Source organism: Empidonax traillii, unplaced genomic scaffold (genome assembly GCF_003031625.1).
Source record: "Empidonax traillii isolate 1590-97213 ecotype Southwest subspecies unplaced genomic scaffold, ASM303162v1 scaffold16:size2589160, whole genome shotgun sequence".
In the NCBI taxonomy this organism is placed as follows: Eukaryota; Metazoa; Chordata; class Aves; order Passeriformes; family Tyrannidae; genus Empidonax; species Empidonax traillii.
Genome location: NW_020955209.1, coordinates 1,186,940 through 1,202,070, shown reverse-complemented (window position 1 = coordinate 1,202,070; position 15,131 = coordinate 1,186,940). Strand labels below are relative to the sequence as shown.

Genomic DNA, 15,131 nt, shown 5'->3' with positions numbered 1-15,131 from the left:
TTGGTCAGTTTAAGACAGTTTATTAGCCCCACTTTCATCCTACATGGGTATGAGAGTATTGTGAGTGGTTGAAGGTCTTGTAGAGTGTAGGTGTACTAAAAGATGATTAAAAGCTCACCAGTGATATGAATTCTAGTCTACTGTCTCCTCTACTGTAAGAGTCATCTTGCAGGCCACAACTGAACTTCAGACCACTACTTAAGCTATTCTGCCCTCCTTATGTCCTTGACTCAGTGGTGCTTTCCACATTGGAGGAGGTCATCATGTACGTGTCCTTTCTGGTGTGAGTCATTATTTGTGCCTGTTATCCTTTCCTAACTAGGCCATCTGCTTGGGTTATCCTTCTGCATCTGACTTTCATCTGACTGAATGCTGGCTTTGATTTCTTTTCTTTTTTTTTTTTTTTTTTATACCCACAAACACCTGCTTGCCTCAGTTGCCTTTTTTTTTTAAAGGTTGGAGTAGAAAGGGCGTTTTTTCTATGTTAAAATTGCATACCTTTTGATTTAGTAGTCCTTTTTGATCAAAAAGGGTGGAAGTCCAGAGGTTGTCTTGAGATTTTGGAATTAATAGTCATTACTACAGAACTAATTAATATGGAATTCATTTGTCATGACCACATGGGAAGGTGCAAGTAATCTAAGAGTTAATGACAATTAACAGCTGTGCTGTTTATATGTCTTCTTGTTAGCCATCTTGATTTCTAAACAGGTTCTTTGCAAAGTCAGAGAGGGCTTCTGTGTGTGTAGAATGTTCTGGCTCGCTTGCTCTCAAAAGAAAAGAGGAAACATAATGAGTATCTGGGGCTAGTTGTGATCTTTCTGCTTAGAACTTCTCAGGAAACAGCAAGCATAGCTTGGTTTTAAGGATTTCTCCATCATTGCCTCAGAGGACTCTACAATCCATTTGTTAGCTTGTGAGACCTTTGCCCCTTTCCTAGTGGCAAATGGGGTGAAATTTAGTAAGTCCAAATGCCAGACTCTACACCTAGGACAGAGTAATGCAGAGCACAGGTATAAACTGGGAGAGGAGCAGCTGGAGAGCAGCCCTGCAGAAAGGTGCCTGGGGGTTGCTGGCTGGCAGCAGGCCTGGCAGTGTGTCCTGGCAGCCACATCCTGGGGTGCATCAAACACAGATGGTCAGAAGAGGTGATTATCCCCCTGTATTCAGTATTGGTGCAGCCTCACCTGGAGTGCTCTGTGCAGTTCTGGGCCCCACAGTTTAAGGATGTTGAGGTACTTGAGTGCATCCAGAGGAGAGCAACAAAGCTGGTGACAGGGCTGGAAGGTGTGTTCTGTGAAGAGCAGATGAGGACTGTCGATTTAGAGAAAAGGAGGCTGGGGAGTGACCTTATTGCTCTCTACAGCTTTATGAGGAGAGAAGTACAAAGGGAGGTACTGAACTCTTCTTAGGAAGCATTTCTTTACTGAGAAGATGGTTGAACACTGGAACAGGTTTTCTAGAGAGCTGGTCAATTCCCAAGCCTGTCAGTGTTTGAGGCATTTGTACAATGCCCTTAATAACATGCTTTAACTTTTGGTCAGCCCTGGATTGCCCAGGCAGTTGGACAAGATTATTATTATAGGTCCCTTCCAACTGCCTTAGTCTATTCTAGTCTAGTCTTTCCTCTTGTGTCCAACAACTTTCCTAACATGACAAGAATAATTTGCTTTTTCTTTGTAACTTAGAAGTGGTTTCTGGGAGTGCACAAGCATGCACATTCAGAAGGATAGACTGTAGGAAGAGGTACAGCAAATAGGGAAATAATCCTGTTTCTTGAACAAGCCTTTGGAAATGTGTTCAGCTTCAGCTACATTTGTTCTGCCGGCCACCCAATAAGTTTTATTAGTATCAGACTCCAGACTATTCTCTTTAAATTTGTCAAAAGACCAATGAATTCATTCGGGCACAACAAAGTTTTTTAAGTCTATCATTAACTGTAGTAGTACGAAACAGAGAAAGTAAAATCCTTCACAGAGCAAAATAGACTTTTTGAAATTTAGCTTATTCTGTTGGAAAATTGCAGGCCAGCTCTTGTAAAATTCTCTGGAGAAGAGAGAATTCCTAGAGTATCTTCTCTTCATCCTAGATTATCTTCCTAGAGAGTATCATCCTAGAGTATCTTCTCTTCCTGGGAACATCAGTGTCCCACCACCAATTTCCTGATGGAATCTATAGATCTGAAAATCTAGGCAGTCAAGAAAAGATTGTAGAAAATTACTGACAGAAACCCTTCCCAATTTCTAGTAATCTACCATGTATATGAGTTCTAGGAGAACTGTTGGAATCAAAGCATCTTGACAAAATGTTTTGCTTGTGTTGAATTTTCAGTTTTAAAATGAGTATTTTTAGCAGGAGACCTCAGGTTCTTTATGCACTGTACACGTGTTGCGATGGGTTTCCACGGAATTTATCACTTAGACAAAAGATGAGTAAAGAGAGACAAAGAGGAAGGAGAAATTAAGAGGCACAGAGGGCGATGTGCCTTGTACCTGGTCACGCTGAGGTCAGTAGCAGAGTTAAGAGATTTTTTTTGAATCATGATCCAAATCAGTCTGTCTTACTACAAAGGGGCCGCAGAGATCACTCAGTGTGACTGACCCATCAAAAACTTCACAGAAAAGAAATGCAAAACAAACCTTTCTTCAAATTTCTCATATATCCTTGTTGACAGCAACAAGCATGTCAGCAACAACTAAAGTACCCAAAATAGACTTACATGATCTTTTTTTATGGTTAGTTTCATAGAAAATGTGACAACGCTTTTAGTGTTGCAATTGGTGGAGAGGAACTGGAGAGCTGGGTCTACCAAAGCTTTCAGGAGACAGTAATAACCTTCTGAAGACCCACAATGTGAAGTTCTCAACAAGGGCACTGCAGCACACAACGAGATTTGAATGTTGTGGTCTTAGTGTTTTTATTTACACTTGTAAACAGAAGAGGGCTAGAACATATGTGGTTTGTGCTGTATGACTATCAGTAGCTCTCTGGCATAATTTTGTTCAAGTGCAATTAATACTTTCCCAGAAAATTTGAGCAGCGTCCAGGGATTAACAGTCTGGGGACCATTCTTAATATGCAATAATGGAGAGGGCGATAGGTTAGCTGAATAGACATGAGCTGTTTTCTGGCACTTGCCCTGAGGTTCAGAGAGTGGGTTCTGATCCATTTTATGAGTTGCATCAATACCTTTAAATCAGGTATATGTACTGTGTCTTTGGTGGAAATCATTCCCATCTTCCTTTCACCTCTCTTGCAGTCTGGTTCTATTCTACCTTGATGCATATAGGTATAACCTGATTTTTCCAGGAGATAAACCTCTTACAGGGCTGGAAGTAACAGAACCTGCAAAACTAAAGGACCTACAAAAAATAATTAGGAAAAAAATAGCAGTCTTACCAATAATGAATAGCAGAGTAATCCCCTAATAACACTATGTACTATGTCCTACTCTTTTCTCTAAGGGTTCAGCAGCACTTGCTTACAGTAGTTGTGCTCTGTTTGAATACCTCATTTTAGTCAGAGATTTTGTTAACTTCACATTCAGCGGATAAACACTGGATAGCATTAACATCTTATTTTGCACCTGTAGCCGTTTGGAGAATATTTGTAAGAAAACCGTGGTTAAACTTATGTCACAGCCAAAGCCTTACGCAGTGGCTTGGCATGTGCACAGAGGTGCTACAGTCAGTGAAGATTTGAGGGTTCTTGTGCTCATTATCCATTTTCCTGATGGTACCATCACCACATTTACAATGACAAAATGCAGTGGGTGTCTGCACTTTGGGAAACTTCCCTAAGTCTAATATCTTTGTGCAAGCTGCTACTAGAAATTTAAGCCAAGAAGGCAGATGTATGGACCAGATACACCGACAGATGCCATTCTGCCACTTGTGATGTTGGGCATCAGTATCCTCAGATGGAAGGTTAGTTGCAAAGCCAGTTCTCTTTAATGAACTAATGCAGCAAAATTAGGTGTAACTCATTTCAAAGCTATGTACCCACAGTGTTTTGTCCACATGGCTAATGATTTGTAGTAACATTGCTAACTAATTAATGATACTAACTTAGCAAACTTTGTTTGCAGATGCTGTATGTCTGTGTTCTAAGATTTATGGATCTGTTTTTCTACTATAAAATGGAAAAATACTTTCTGAACTCTAAGATAAAAATACTTAGGTTATGAGTCAAGCTCTCATTAAAAATAGAGATTATATGATTATGAGTTTTGTAGCTAACTCTCGTGATATTTTGGAATGGAAAAACTAAAACGAACTTTGATGAAAATTCATTTCCAGTTTTAACTGTGGCCAGGTAGCTGTTTTGGGGAGGGTTGGTTAATTTGTTTGTTTTTTTTAAACTTAAGTATTCAGTGTAAAGAGCCCTGCAGGTATTCCTTTATTCCTTTAGCCACCCTTTCCTGATTTTTTTCAATACTAAATTGTTTAATTTTACTGTGATAGAGATCTCCAAATACTTTAGTCTGATAGCTGTTCAAAAGAACTTACAGTACATGTACAGAAAAAAAAGATATTTCATGTGTGCAAACTCTACTGCCTGCTCATTACAGAATTTATTTTTCAATGAGCAAGGGCCCGGAAGAAGCTAATGTAAGTATTTTAGCAAGGGTTTGTATTTCTCTGATAAACAGCACTCCCCTTCTGTTTGTGATCACAGGATGAAAGCTCTCTAAGCTTGTATATGTACATTTTTACTGCAACATCATGTAGTGTGCTCTTAAGATTGAGATCTCATTCCCCAGGAAGCATTTCTGTCTAAGATTAATTGCCCTTTTAAAATCAGTGTTTGATGTATTCCTTTGGCTATATCCTGACTTGCTTTAACCCTCTTTGACCTGACCCCACTCACTATTCCTGCCATGGCTGAAGCAGAAATCCTTCAGCTTGATGTATGCAGTACAGACTTCAGCCTGTGGTTTTTCACATCGATGGATTCAATTAGCTGAGTTTTTACTGATCAGCTTAGCAGAGGTCGAAGAATTTGTCAGACATGGAACAAAACTGTCCATAGTTTGGACATAATTGACCAGTTCATCTCCATTTTCACGTATCGTTTGCTTGTGAAGTTGTTTACTTTGTTAAACAACATAATAATATTCCTGGAAGTAGCATTTTTTAAAAGGAAAAAACCGTTTACTTTTCTCTAGTTAAGTGGGGGAAGGCACAAAACATGAAATAACAGCAATTAAGCTTTCGATCTGTGTATGTTGCTTATCACTCTTCAGCCAAGTGTTTTTAAACTGTAATTATGTCAAAATGTCCACGTTTGAATTTCATTTATTAAACTGAGAAGATAAATTAACAATTAGTAGTATGGCTTGAAAACAAGGATATGTGCTGCTCTCTTCTGTATTGACAGTGATTTTTCAGAAACAGTAATCCTTCTTTGCCTTGCTGGGAGTAGGTCATCATTTGGTCAACTGGAAAGTTCTTTATAAAAGATGGACAGCTATTAGAACCACAGAATATTTGCAGGCATGATGTGAATTATAGTAACTTGAAAATGAAGTAAACTAGAGGTTGAAAGTTCAAGAATGCCATTAAAACCTTCAAAAGTGTATGAATGTGCAAATGTTTAGGGAATATATAGTATGATTGCATAGAGGATTTGTTATTTAATTGTTTGGCATAATAGTATTTTGAAAACAATGACATTATAAAAAGTTCTCACAAGCTATTAGCAGCAAGGTCTTTTGCAGAAAATTGATTTGCTTTAGGCCAAACTTCATAGACAAAAATATTTATCAAATGAGGTTTGTTTTTATTTTGTAGGGTTTTTCTCTAGAACCACATTGATCTCATTTAGCTCCCTAGCTGTATACAGAGATAGCCCTAATTTCTGAAGGTCAGCTCTACACAGTTTAGAGGGAAGGACAACCTCAAATCTATTTAGGGGCATGGTGCATGAAAGGGTTAACTTATTTTAAGTCAAGATACCCGTTGTTCAGAAAAGCTGCAAAACTCCTAAAAGTGATTTATCTCTCCCTCAGCAATGGAAAACATATCACGGATGAGTTGGCCTCAGTTTGTCACACGTTCAAGTGTTTATCTTTTAGTGCACACCCTGCCCGTTCCTTGTATATATAAATGTATTGTGTGCTCTCTTGTTACACGGAGCAGCAGGACGATTTGCGTTGAACTTTGTCACTTTGCCCACATGTGCGTGGCCAAACTTAACACGGTGCAGAAAATTGTTTTATAAACCTCAGTCGCTTACCCCACTCTTTTCTAAACTAGCACAGGTTTATTGCCAGTTCAAGGCTGAGGCTAAGGCATCGATGCTAAGGAAGAAGGGTAATAAGAATGTTTCCTGGGAGTTTAATCTTACATTTTTTTTTCATTCTCCTTGAAGCTAGATGTTTGATGGGAAGCATCTTGGGCTCAGTCTTGTAAGGCCTTCTGAAACCTTTTAAATACTAAAATGTCAGATGTTTAAGAAAAATATTTTAGTGTTCTGTCATCAAGCCTATTAAAAAACTTCTATGAAATATACAAGAATCAAAATAATAATTAAAAAAAACAACTGCAATGTGTAGTTAAGTAAAGCTTTCATTTCCATCCTCTATCTGCTTTTTCATTGAGCTGCATGAACTCTTTTACAGAAGGAAAAATTCCCTTGGTTGTCTTAGACAGCATTACTGTCAGTAACTGTTTTGGGGAATTGTTAAAAATAGTCTGCTCGAGCTTAGTCTACTTAGCAGTGTTTGAGGCCAAATTCTCTTTCTCTAAAAACTTTTTCAATGGACTTTTTCAATAGAAAAAAGTTTTCTAGTTCATTTACATGCCTTCTGGCTCCTGTGAGATTAGAAGTGTAAGCCAAGTTCTTGTGAGCTGCTCCAAAGTGTTATAAACTTGGTAATAAACTTGCTTGTGGTGACTGTTTTAATCCACTTTTTTTGGTTGTGTTTCAGAAATGTGACTATCTAACCTGAAGATAGACTTGAGGTAGAAGATGACAGGAAATAACAAGAGAGGAAAAATTAAATGGAGAAGAAAATTATGAATCAAATATTTGATTTCATCTCAGTATTTAATGATATTTTATGTCAATGATAATATTGCATATTCATCTACTTCCATATTGGGGATAGAGAATGGAATATAATCCAGGGGATCAAATCATATTAAGAACTGTGACAAAGAAGCTTTTTTCCTCTCCGTTAAGTCACAGGTTGAGATGTTTATGCCACAAGATCATGTAGAGATCAGCCAACTGGCCTGCATCAAAACCATACAAAGAAACAGAGCAGTAATTAAAGCTAAATGAGTGAATATGGGCTTAATGGCAGTCCATATTCATATCTTGCCTGGAGTTGGGCTTTTGTAGTCCAGTACTCTGCAAGAACAGAGTTCACTGAGGTTGCTACAGGTCTAGTTCTATTGCAGCATTTTGGACAAGCAGGAGCTCTGGTAAAATGACATCAAGGTGCCGTAAGGGTTATATTGAGATATGTAATATGAGTGACAAAACACTCCAAGATGGAGAGACTGATGTGTCTGTTTATTTTGAAGAAGAATTTAAAAGATCAAATTAATGATTTAGAAAAGATAGGTTAAGCATTCTTGCTCTGTTTTCTCTGAGCTGTTCAGTACAGGTATTAAAAATTTACATTCCTTGTAAAAGAAAATACAAAGTTGTAGATTTTATTTGTCATTAGTTGTCTTTGAGGGTAGGAATTTGCCATAGTTGACAGCTCTCTGGGATATCTGAGCAGGTACAAGAGTAACCCAAGCTGAAAACATACATTTAGGAAAATGGTGACCTTCAGCTTGAGCAATTGAACTCATGTTACTACCAATGATTACAATAAGTGATACTGTCTTGTTGCTGATAGTTAACCAGGTCTTTGTGGCTGTTTATTTGTATTCATGTTGGGCAGTTGGGCAGTTATTCTGAAATTCTTATTCTCCAAACTTTGTCTTGTGTTTGGAGCAATGTTTATTCCTGACACAGAGTCATTTTAAGAAAGAGACTTGTTCTAACTTGTTCTGAACAGCATGTTGACCATGTATTTCTGTGTATGAGTTCTTCACCTGAAATCAGCTTCAGTGGCTTTCACCAGGGCTGTTGAGATACATAGGCAGGAAGGAAAAGTCAGTCCTGTGCTTTCATGTCACATATCAGCTTCTAAAATTTTTGAGGTCAGAGGAACCTTTTGTTGTGGCTAGGCTACTTTAGAGTTGGCTTTGCAGAATTTTTTTTGTGTTCTTGCTCTTGGTCAGAGGATACTGAAGAGTGTATCTGCTGATTCGATCCAGTGTGTCATTTGCGTGTCTCTTTAAACTGATAGTTACTCAAAATTAGGGGAGAGGAAGGGAATAAGGGGTTTGGTAGTTTATGTGTGGTCAAAGTAAGGTTAAAAGTATGTTAAGATTGCTAAGGAAAATGAGTCACTTCTAGCAATAAAGCCTACTACTGTGACAAACGGGGTCATTTTTGCATAGGATGGGATTCACAAAAAAGTAAGGAAAGCCTGGGGGCTACTGTGAAGCTTCTGAAAACTCCTACTAAGATTTTACTCCAATTTAAAGAATTTTAACTGAAAAAATCCCCGCTCAGTAGAATGTGTAGTAAACTTAGACCTTGAAGCTATCACTTCTTAAATGTGAAATATTTTATATCAGTAAAGAGAATGTAAGTGTTCTCTGTCTAAAGTACTTGTGCTGAGTTCATTAAAGAGCAACTGATCATTTTGCTATGAGATTTGACCAAAATCCACTCTTCTATGCAGTTCCCATATGTAGGTATTGAGCTCCTGTTAGTATTCAGCTAAGTAGGTAAGATTTGTTCAGAATACAAGTTTGTTTTTCTATTTGAGACCTTTATATTGAGGTTGTCATTACTGTGGAGTCAGAACAACTCACTATATTTCTGTACTTTGGTCACTTTTACACCTACACATGCCAGAAACAGATTGGAGATATTCCAGTTAGATTGGAGTTTATGAATGAAAAAGACTGAAAAAAATATGTCTTAACTTCTAATATTTTTTAAAGATACTGAAGAAAAGCAAAACTTTAGTACTTAATTTATAGATAATTTAATTCATTCTGTTGCTAAGCTTGCTTACTAAGCAAAGAAATATTTTGCCATAAATTAAAAAATATGTGATATCTGGCTATAGTAAATATTACAAAAGTAATGTGGAAATGTTCATAAATACCCCTTAGCCTAGTTTCTTTTTGTATTTTATGAGCACATGAGATTTTTTTTTTTGGTAGCACGCACAATCAAAATAATCATGAAGCTTGTTTTTTTGTAAATGGTACCCACTCGTTGTCAATTTTAGTATTGGACATTGGAGCTGTTTTCAGTATTCATTAGTTTTAGAGCTAGCAGTTGAAAGATTCCTGTATCAAATGGAACCATTGATGACAATATTGAGGTTTGAGGGATTTTAGAGATGCTACCTACTTAAAATTGCAAAAAATGAAGTATGCTTTTTAAATGCTTGTTTGTTCTATTCTACTGCCAGTGCAGAAGTCACTGGAGGAGTACTTCTTTAGACTATGAGGCTTGTTTGGGACTGTCTCCTCTCTGTATGTCCTAGAATATCCAACCTGAAGTACCTACAGAGGGGAAAGATAACTCCAGCTGCTGTTCAGTGCTTTCTTACCACCTGTGGTTACAGGTTAGAACACAGTCTTTGAATTTGCTTGCTAATATAGAATAGTCTTCTGTAAAGAATTGCAGATACGTATGTATGTGTGTATCACATACGTGTTCCACTGTGCTAGATCAGAAGCCCTACTTCCAAGACGAAAATTTTCACTTTTGCTTACCGGAGACTTAGCCCTGCCCAGCTTTGCCTTTAGGCTTTTAAAATTGGGTCAGCCATATCTGTCAGTAACAAACTTAGTGGTTGCACATTACGTTACTCACACGAAGCACATTACTGAAAGCCATGTGTCTGTAAGTAATTTCCTAAGAGATCCTGAAGAGCTGGATTAAAATCTTCCCGGTGGAGATGTTGGTGTGTGTCTTCAAATTCAGAGATGTCCCAGGCACCAGGTGCTGAACACATGCTGTCAAGAAGTGCTCTGGCATTTCAAGATACTTATGCTTAAGGGCCTGTTCTGCCTGGTAATCTGAGGAGCAGGAGAAGTGGGAAGGAATGCAATCACACCTCAAACACAAAAGGAGAACTCTGCTTCTTATAATGCTGACCCAAGAGGAGTTTTCCTACAGTAGCATACAGCTATTGCCAGGAATACCTTAAGGATCATCTGATCCAGAAAATACAATGTATTCTGAAGATGAGCAAACAAATATCTATGGCTCAATTCACGACTGAAAAAGCTGGAATCTAGTTATGATATGTTATTAAAATGCTGCTACTGCACAACACCTGGTTGTTTTCACTCGTTACACATTTAAGTATCCTTGTCCAATATAGTTCCATGGCCTTGTATCATGCAAGAAGCGCTCTGTTTGCTTGTAGTTTGAAGCACTACTTCCCTGTTTAGCACTGTAAAGCCAGTTTTATAAGTGGTGCTGCTCCTGACTACGGGTGGGTTCTGGGACTTGCTATGCAGGGCACTTGCATGCAGAGGATTCCAACAGAGTACTCCAGGGACACTTTTGCTAAATCCTAAGTAACTTGTATTGTCTATCATTGAAGGGATTTAAGCCTGCTAGATTGTCCTGACAGGTGCCTGAGGCCACAAATTGGAAGGGAGGTATTTCATCCCACTAAAGAATTTTAAGTGGTACATCACAGATGTTGTCTGGCTAGAGGAGCTGATCTTGTGTAGGTGAAAGGGAGTATGTCGCTGCAGCATTGGTGAGCATTGAGGTGCTAATCTGTGTGAAAAACTGCTGAAATAAGTAACTCCAGCAGAAGTAGTGCCTTCTCACTATGCTGCTCTTAGGCACTTGACTGTGTCTCAAAACTAAACCAACCTTTTCCCTCCATCTTCAATTCTTTCTTTTTGAATAATAATTAATAGTAAGGTATAAAAAATGTATTTAGAATGCAACAGTCTGAACTGATGCTGAATAAGCTCATTTTCTTAATATTGAGTGGTTTACTTTGCAAGCCATAACTTACATAGCTAAAGGAAATGGAAAAACTTACGGTGTGATGCCATGACATTGCACATCTTTCCACCTTCTCTGAAGACTACAGATTTTCATTTTTGTTCTCTTCCTGTATCTCACTGATCCCTGAACACTGAGGGCTTTTTAAGGAAGCTGTGGATTCGCAACAGCAAATATTGTAGTCCTTCCAGCATTCCCCTTAAAGAAGGGAGAGTGGACTCAAACTGCCTCAGGCTGAGGAGGACTTTGAGCCACTGCCTCAAGGACTCTGTTGAGATGCAACAGGCCACTCTCTCTTGCTTCTTTCCAGTAGATACCTATCTGCCAAAGAGACTCCTTTGCCAGTACTTCAACTGGATCGGGGTGGTTTTCTGATCAGGAACACTGAGGCACCTTTTAGATGACAGAGGAGCAGATCTCTTATGAAGCCCTTTGCTTTAGAGGTGCCTGTTTCTCTCCATTTTCTGTACAGAGCTGGAAACTCTTCTGACTTTACATGGTATGATTTGTTAGCCTGGCTCAGATACCTGCTTAAAGTGTTGCTGCCTTGACTTAGTGTCTAAATTTAAGTGGTCTGAAATGTCTTAGTACATATTGTGTAAGCATAATTGTCTACCTTCTGGACATGGAATATTTTTAAGTTTTACCAAAAAGTTTTGCCATCTGTGCTTATCACTTGCCACTAGTGACTTTTTGGGGGCTATACTACCTTCTTTATTGATGGAGTTCCACAAGGAAAGAAAAGAAAAATCATTTAATCCTGGGGCAACCACTCTGATATATGACTTAATTGGTTTTCAGCCTTTTTTTTCCCCCTTTTTTTTTTAAATGCCAAAACAGTGTTTTTTATTTGTCCATCACTTCAGTAATATACAAATATTCTGATTTTAAGTAAATAGTTATTATATACTCACACAATCTGCCTTCAAAACATTTATTGCTATGCTTTTATTTTTCTTGTATTTGCACTTCATCTTATTTCTGATATTAATTTGCAACAAAGTAAAAGAAACCATCTTAGGTCATGCAATAGGTAATGCAACTCAATTCTGACATGATTCTAACAGGAAATAAAAACTCAGTGAGGTTACTGGAAAATTTGAACGTATTAGTTTTGAGGAAATCATTGGGGTTTTAAACTACATTACTGAATATTGTAAAATGGGTATTGACAGCAATGATATCATCAGGTCTGGACCCAGTGCACTATAGATAAGCAGAATTATTTGCCCTAATTTTTGTAGGTCTGGTCCAATGACGTAGAGTGGCATTAATCTTTGTAATCAGGTCATTTAAATTTTGCACCACTCCTTTAAATATGTATTGTGTTTAGCAACTCGTACACTTGGTGGATGCATTTTGTCAGTTGAAGTTTTAGTTTTTTGTTATCAAAAAGAATAGAATATGGGGCAGGGAAGAAGAGGACAGCAGTTGGTGTGTATTTTGTAATTCTGTCTGTAAAACAGGTGGATGAAGCTTTTATGATAGCTAGCAAATCAACCAGAACCCAGATGACAGTGGAAATGGATAAGAATTAGACAGCTGTTGAGAAAACAAGCATACTTATCAGTAATGTTACTAATGTATTTGCTGTTGACAACTTTTTGCTACAGAAAGTCAAGCAGATATCTGTAGAAGAGAGGCTCTCTGTATGTGATGTAAAATTGAGTGTGTGACTGGAAACATGAAAGTTGAGGAAAGTTTGAGGAAATGTGACTTAAGTGAGAGTTTATGGCTCCTAGTAACAAAAGGAGGGAAGAATGTTAAAGTAAAAACAATGGATTTTTTGAAAGAAGGCTATAGTAAATACAGAATTGGTAGATAAGATCTTTTTAGTCAAGCCTCAAGGGTAAAAGGAATTAAGGAGAAGTGATGCTTTGTCAGAGATAATACTACAGCACAAACAATGCTAATGCAGAGATTTAGACTTTAATTAAACTGTAAATTCGTCATTGACCTCTGAGACTTTCCCAGTTTGCTGAGGAACAGAATAAAAGACTTGTATGAGAAAGGGGCAAAGCTGGATAAGGAGCAGGGAGTGGGACACCCAGATTAACTGCATTTCATTTTTAAGCAAGAGGCATCGAGTACATGCACACACATCAAAAAACATTGTTGCACAGTAAAAGAAGAGCCAAAGAAAATGGTTATCACGTGTAAGCCTTTCCTCCGATGACAAGAAAGTGATACTGAGGTTCTAAAGCATTTAATCTTTTTTTACAAGTTCTTGCTAAGAAGAGTCAGATACTCATAGGATGCTAGCACAGTGCTAACGCCGAAGCAGCATTTTGTGATCTGTATTAATGCAAATTAGTTTTTTCTGAAAATTAAATAACACTATAAAATGTAAAAAAAAAAAAAATGTCACTAACCCTGACCAATTTAAGGAATACCATAGGTAGGTTTTCATTAAGAAGTGTTAAGTACGTATATGTGGAGGTTACTTAGATGTTAGGAATATTTAGGTGTTCCCTAACTTCTGAATGGGAAGACTGGTTTTCCAAGATCTTTTCTTTTGGAGTTATACTCTTGACAATCTGACTGGTAATGTTTCAGCCCAATAAGTACCTTTTTTGGCTGGAAATACCAGAAGTTTGCTTTTAAATTACGTGCTTCATTCTTCAGATTTGTCTGCAATAAAACCAGAAACCAGCAATTGTTTATGCTTAATTTAGTGTGGTAATGCCTATATTATGCCATTCGGGGAATCAAGAATTTGTACAGAATATACTGTATGTAAGTAACAAGTAACAGAAGTATAATGCCTTATTTTCAGCAAACATAATGGCCAGTCTGCTCTCACAGGAAGAATTATTACTAGCATGAAGTCAGCTGCATATTTAAGGATGATTCTTCCCAGTGTAACTTAGTGCACGGGCATAGGTACCTGGTTATACTACAAACTTCTTCAGACAGCTGTCAAATCATTTTGGTTACCAAACAAATAGGACTTTATCTAATTATAAGATAGAAATTATGCTACAACTGGGGTGGTTGAATGAAAGAGTAGTAATGGTACATTCACTTCTAAATTCTGCTCTTTTCCATGCAGCTCTGGGAGGGGATGGTGGTTTGTTCTGTAATACAGGCAGTGAAGGGGGGCATAAAATGCCAATTACAAAAGGCAGTGATATTTTTGACCACTGAATGTAGATTTCACTGTGGTAGGTCCATGTGAGAATGCCATAGCATAGTATAAAATCAGTAAAAGGTTGTTGCCTACTTTCCCCCACCCAGCCATTATTTGGAGCATATTTTGTATGTTCTTCTCAAGACTCTGAAATAAGTTTTCATTTTTTGTTGTTTTAGTTCATGTCATGACAGTTATGTCAGTTGCTTTAGCTGGTTCCCATAATTTGAATCAAAGGATCAAAGTACTTGCATCCTCTGGGACAAGTATAAATAAAAAGAATTGAAATATTCTTAGAAAATATTCTTGTCATACTGGGAATCATTTGCTAATTTAGCTTTTCCAAGAGATGAAACTAAGTGAGAAAGAGCTGGTGCCAGCTCAGCCTTTGGAGTAACTGAAATTTTGCTAATGATCTACATAAATTATTCTTAGCAAAACAAAATTACTTCAGGAATATTACAGGTATTGTATGTGTGACATATTACACATAGTCCAGCTCTTTCAGGAGATCACGGTATTAAGGATACAATTTCTCAGTATGTTTTAGGAAGCTCAACATCTTTAATGTGATCTGTGTAAAATTCATATGCCTTACAGCTGGGTGAGGTGGATATGCCTTAGCTGGGTTGACACCAAGCTGTGATCACTGTAGGGAAAGAAAAAAACCCTTGCAACTAGTAAGGAAGAATGGCATTTTCATTAAGTTTCATTTTAACCCAGTTTTTTCCTTGGAATTAATTTTAACTCCAAGTTTCTGGTTTAGGTGATAGAAATCTCAGCTTTCTCCACACCAGTAGTTCCTACTTTTTGTTCTGTTAAATGTTAAATTCTGTAACACCAATTAAATTTACTGTAAATGAAGTCTGAGTAGATGTTTTAATCTTTCTGTGAACTTTGAATGGTATACTGTAGTTTCTCTTCTTTTTTTTTTTTTTTT

At 37.5% G+C, this 15,131-nt stretch overlaps 1 protein-coding gene across 4 annotated transcripts in view; it reads left to right on the top strand.

Annotated features, from left to right (window-relative positions):
* The window catches only part of ATG5 (autophagy related 5), a 61,684-nt gene extending 54,574 nt beyond the window's left edge, over nucleotides 1-7,110 (top strand). Inside the window, exons 8-9 of one of the 4 annotated variants that reach the window (XR_003572512.1) lie at nucleotides 2,356-2,506; nucleotides 6,932-7,110. Coding sequence is in view for 2 of the 4 variants with exons in the window: in XM_027895212.1 (XP_027751013.1) it covers nucleotides 2,353-2,432 (80 nt within the window). In the remaining 2 variants the exon portion in view is untranslated. Of the gene's footprint in view, nucleotides 1-2,352; nucleotides 2,514-6,931 lie in introns of those variants that run through there. The other 3 variants (XR_003572509.1, XM_027895225.1, XM_027895212.1) reach the window with 3 other exon arrangements.
* Nucleotides 7,111-15,131: the final 8,021 nt, after the last annotated feature.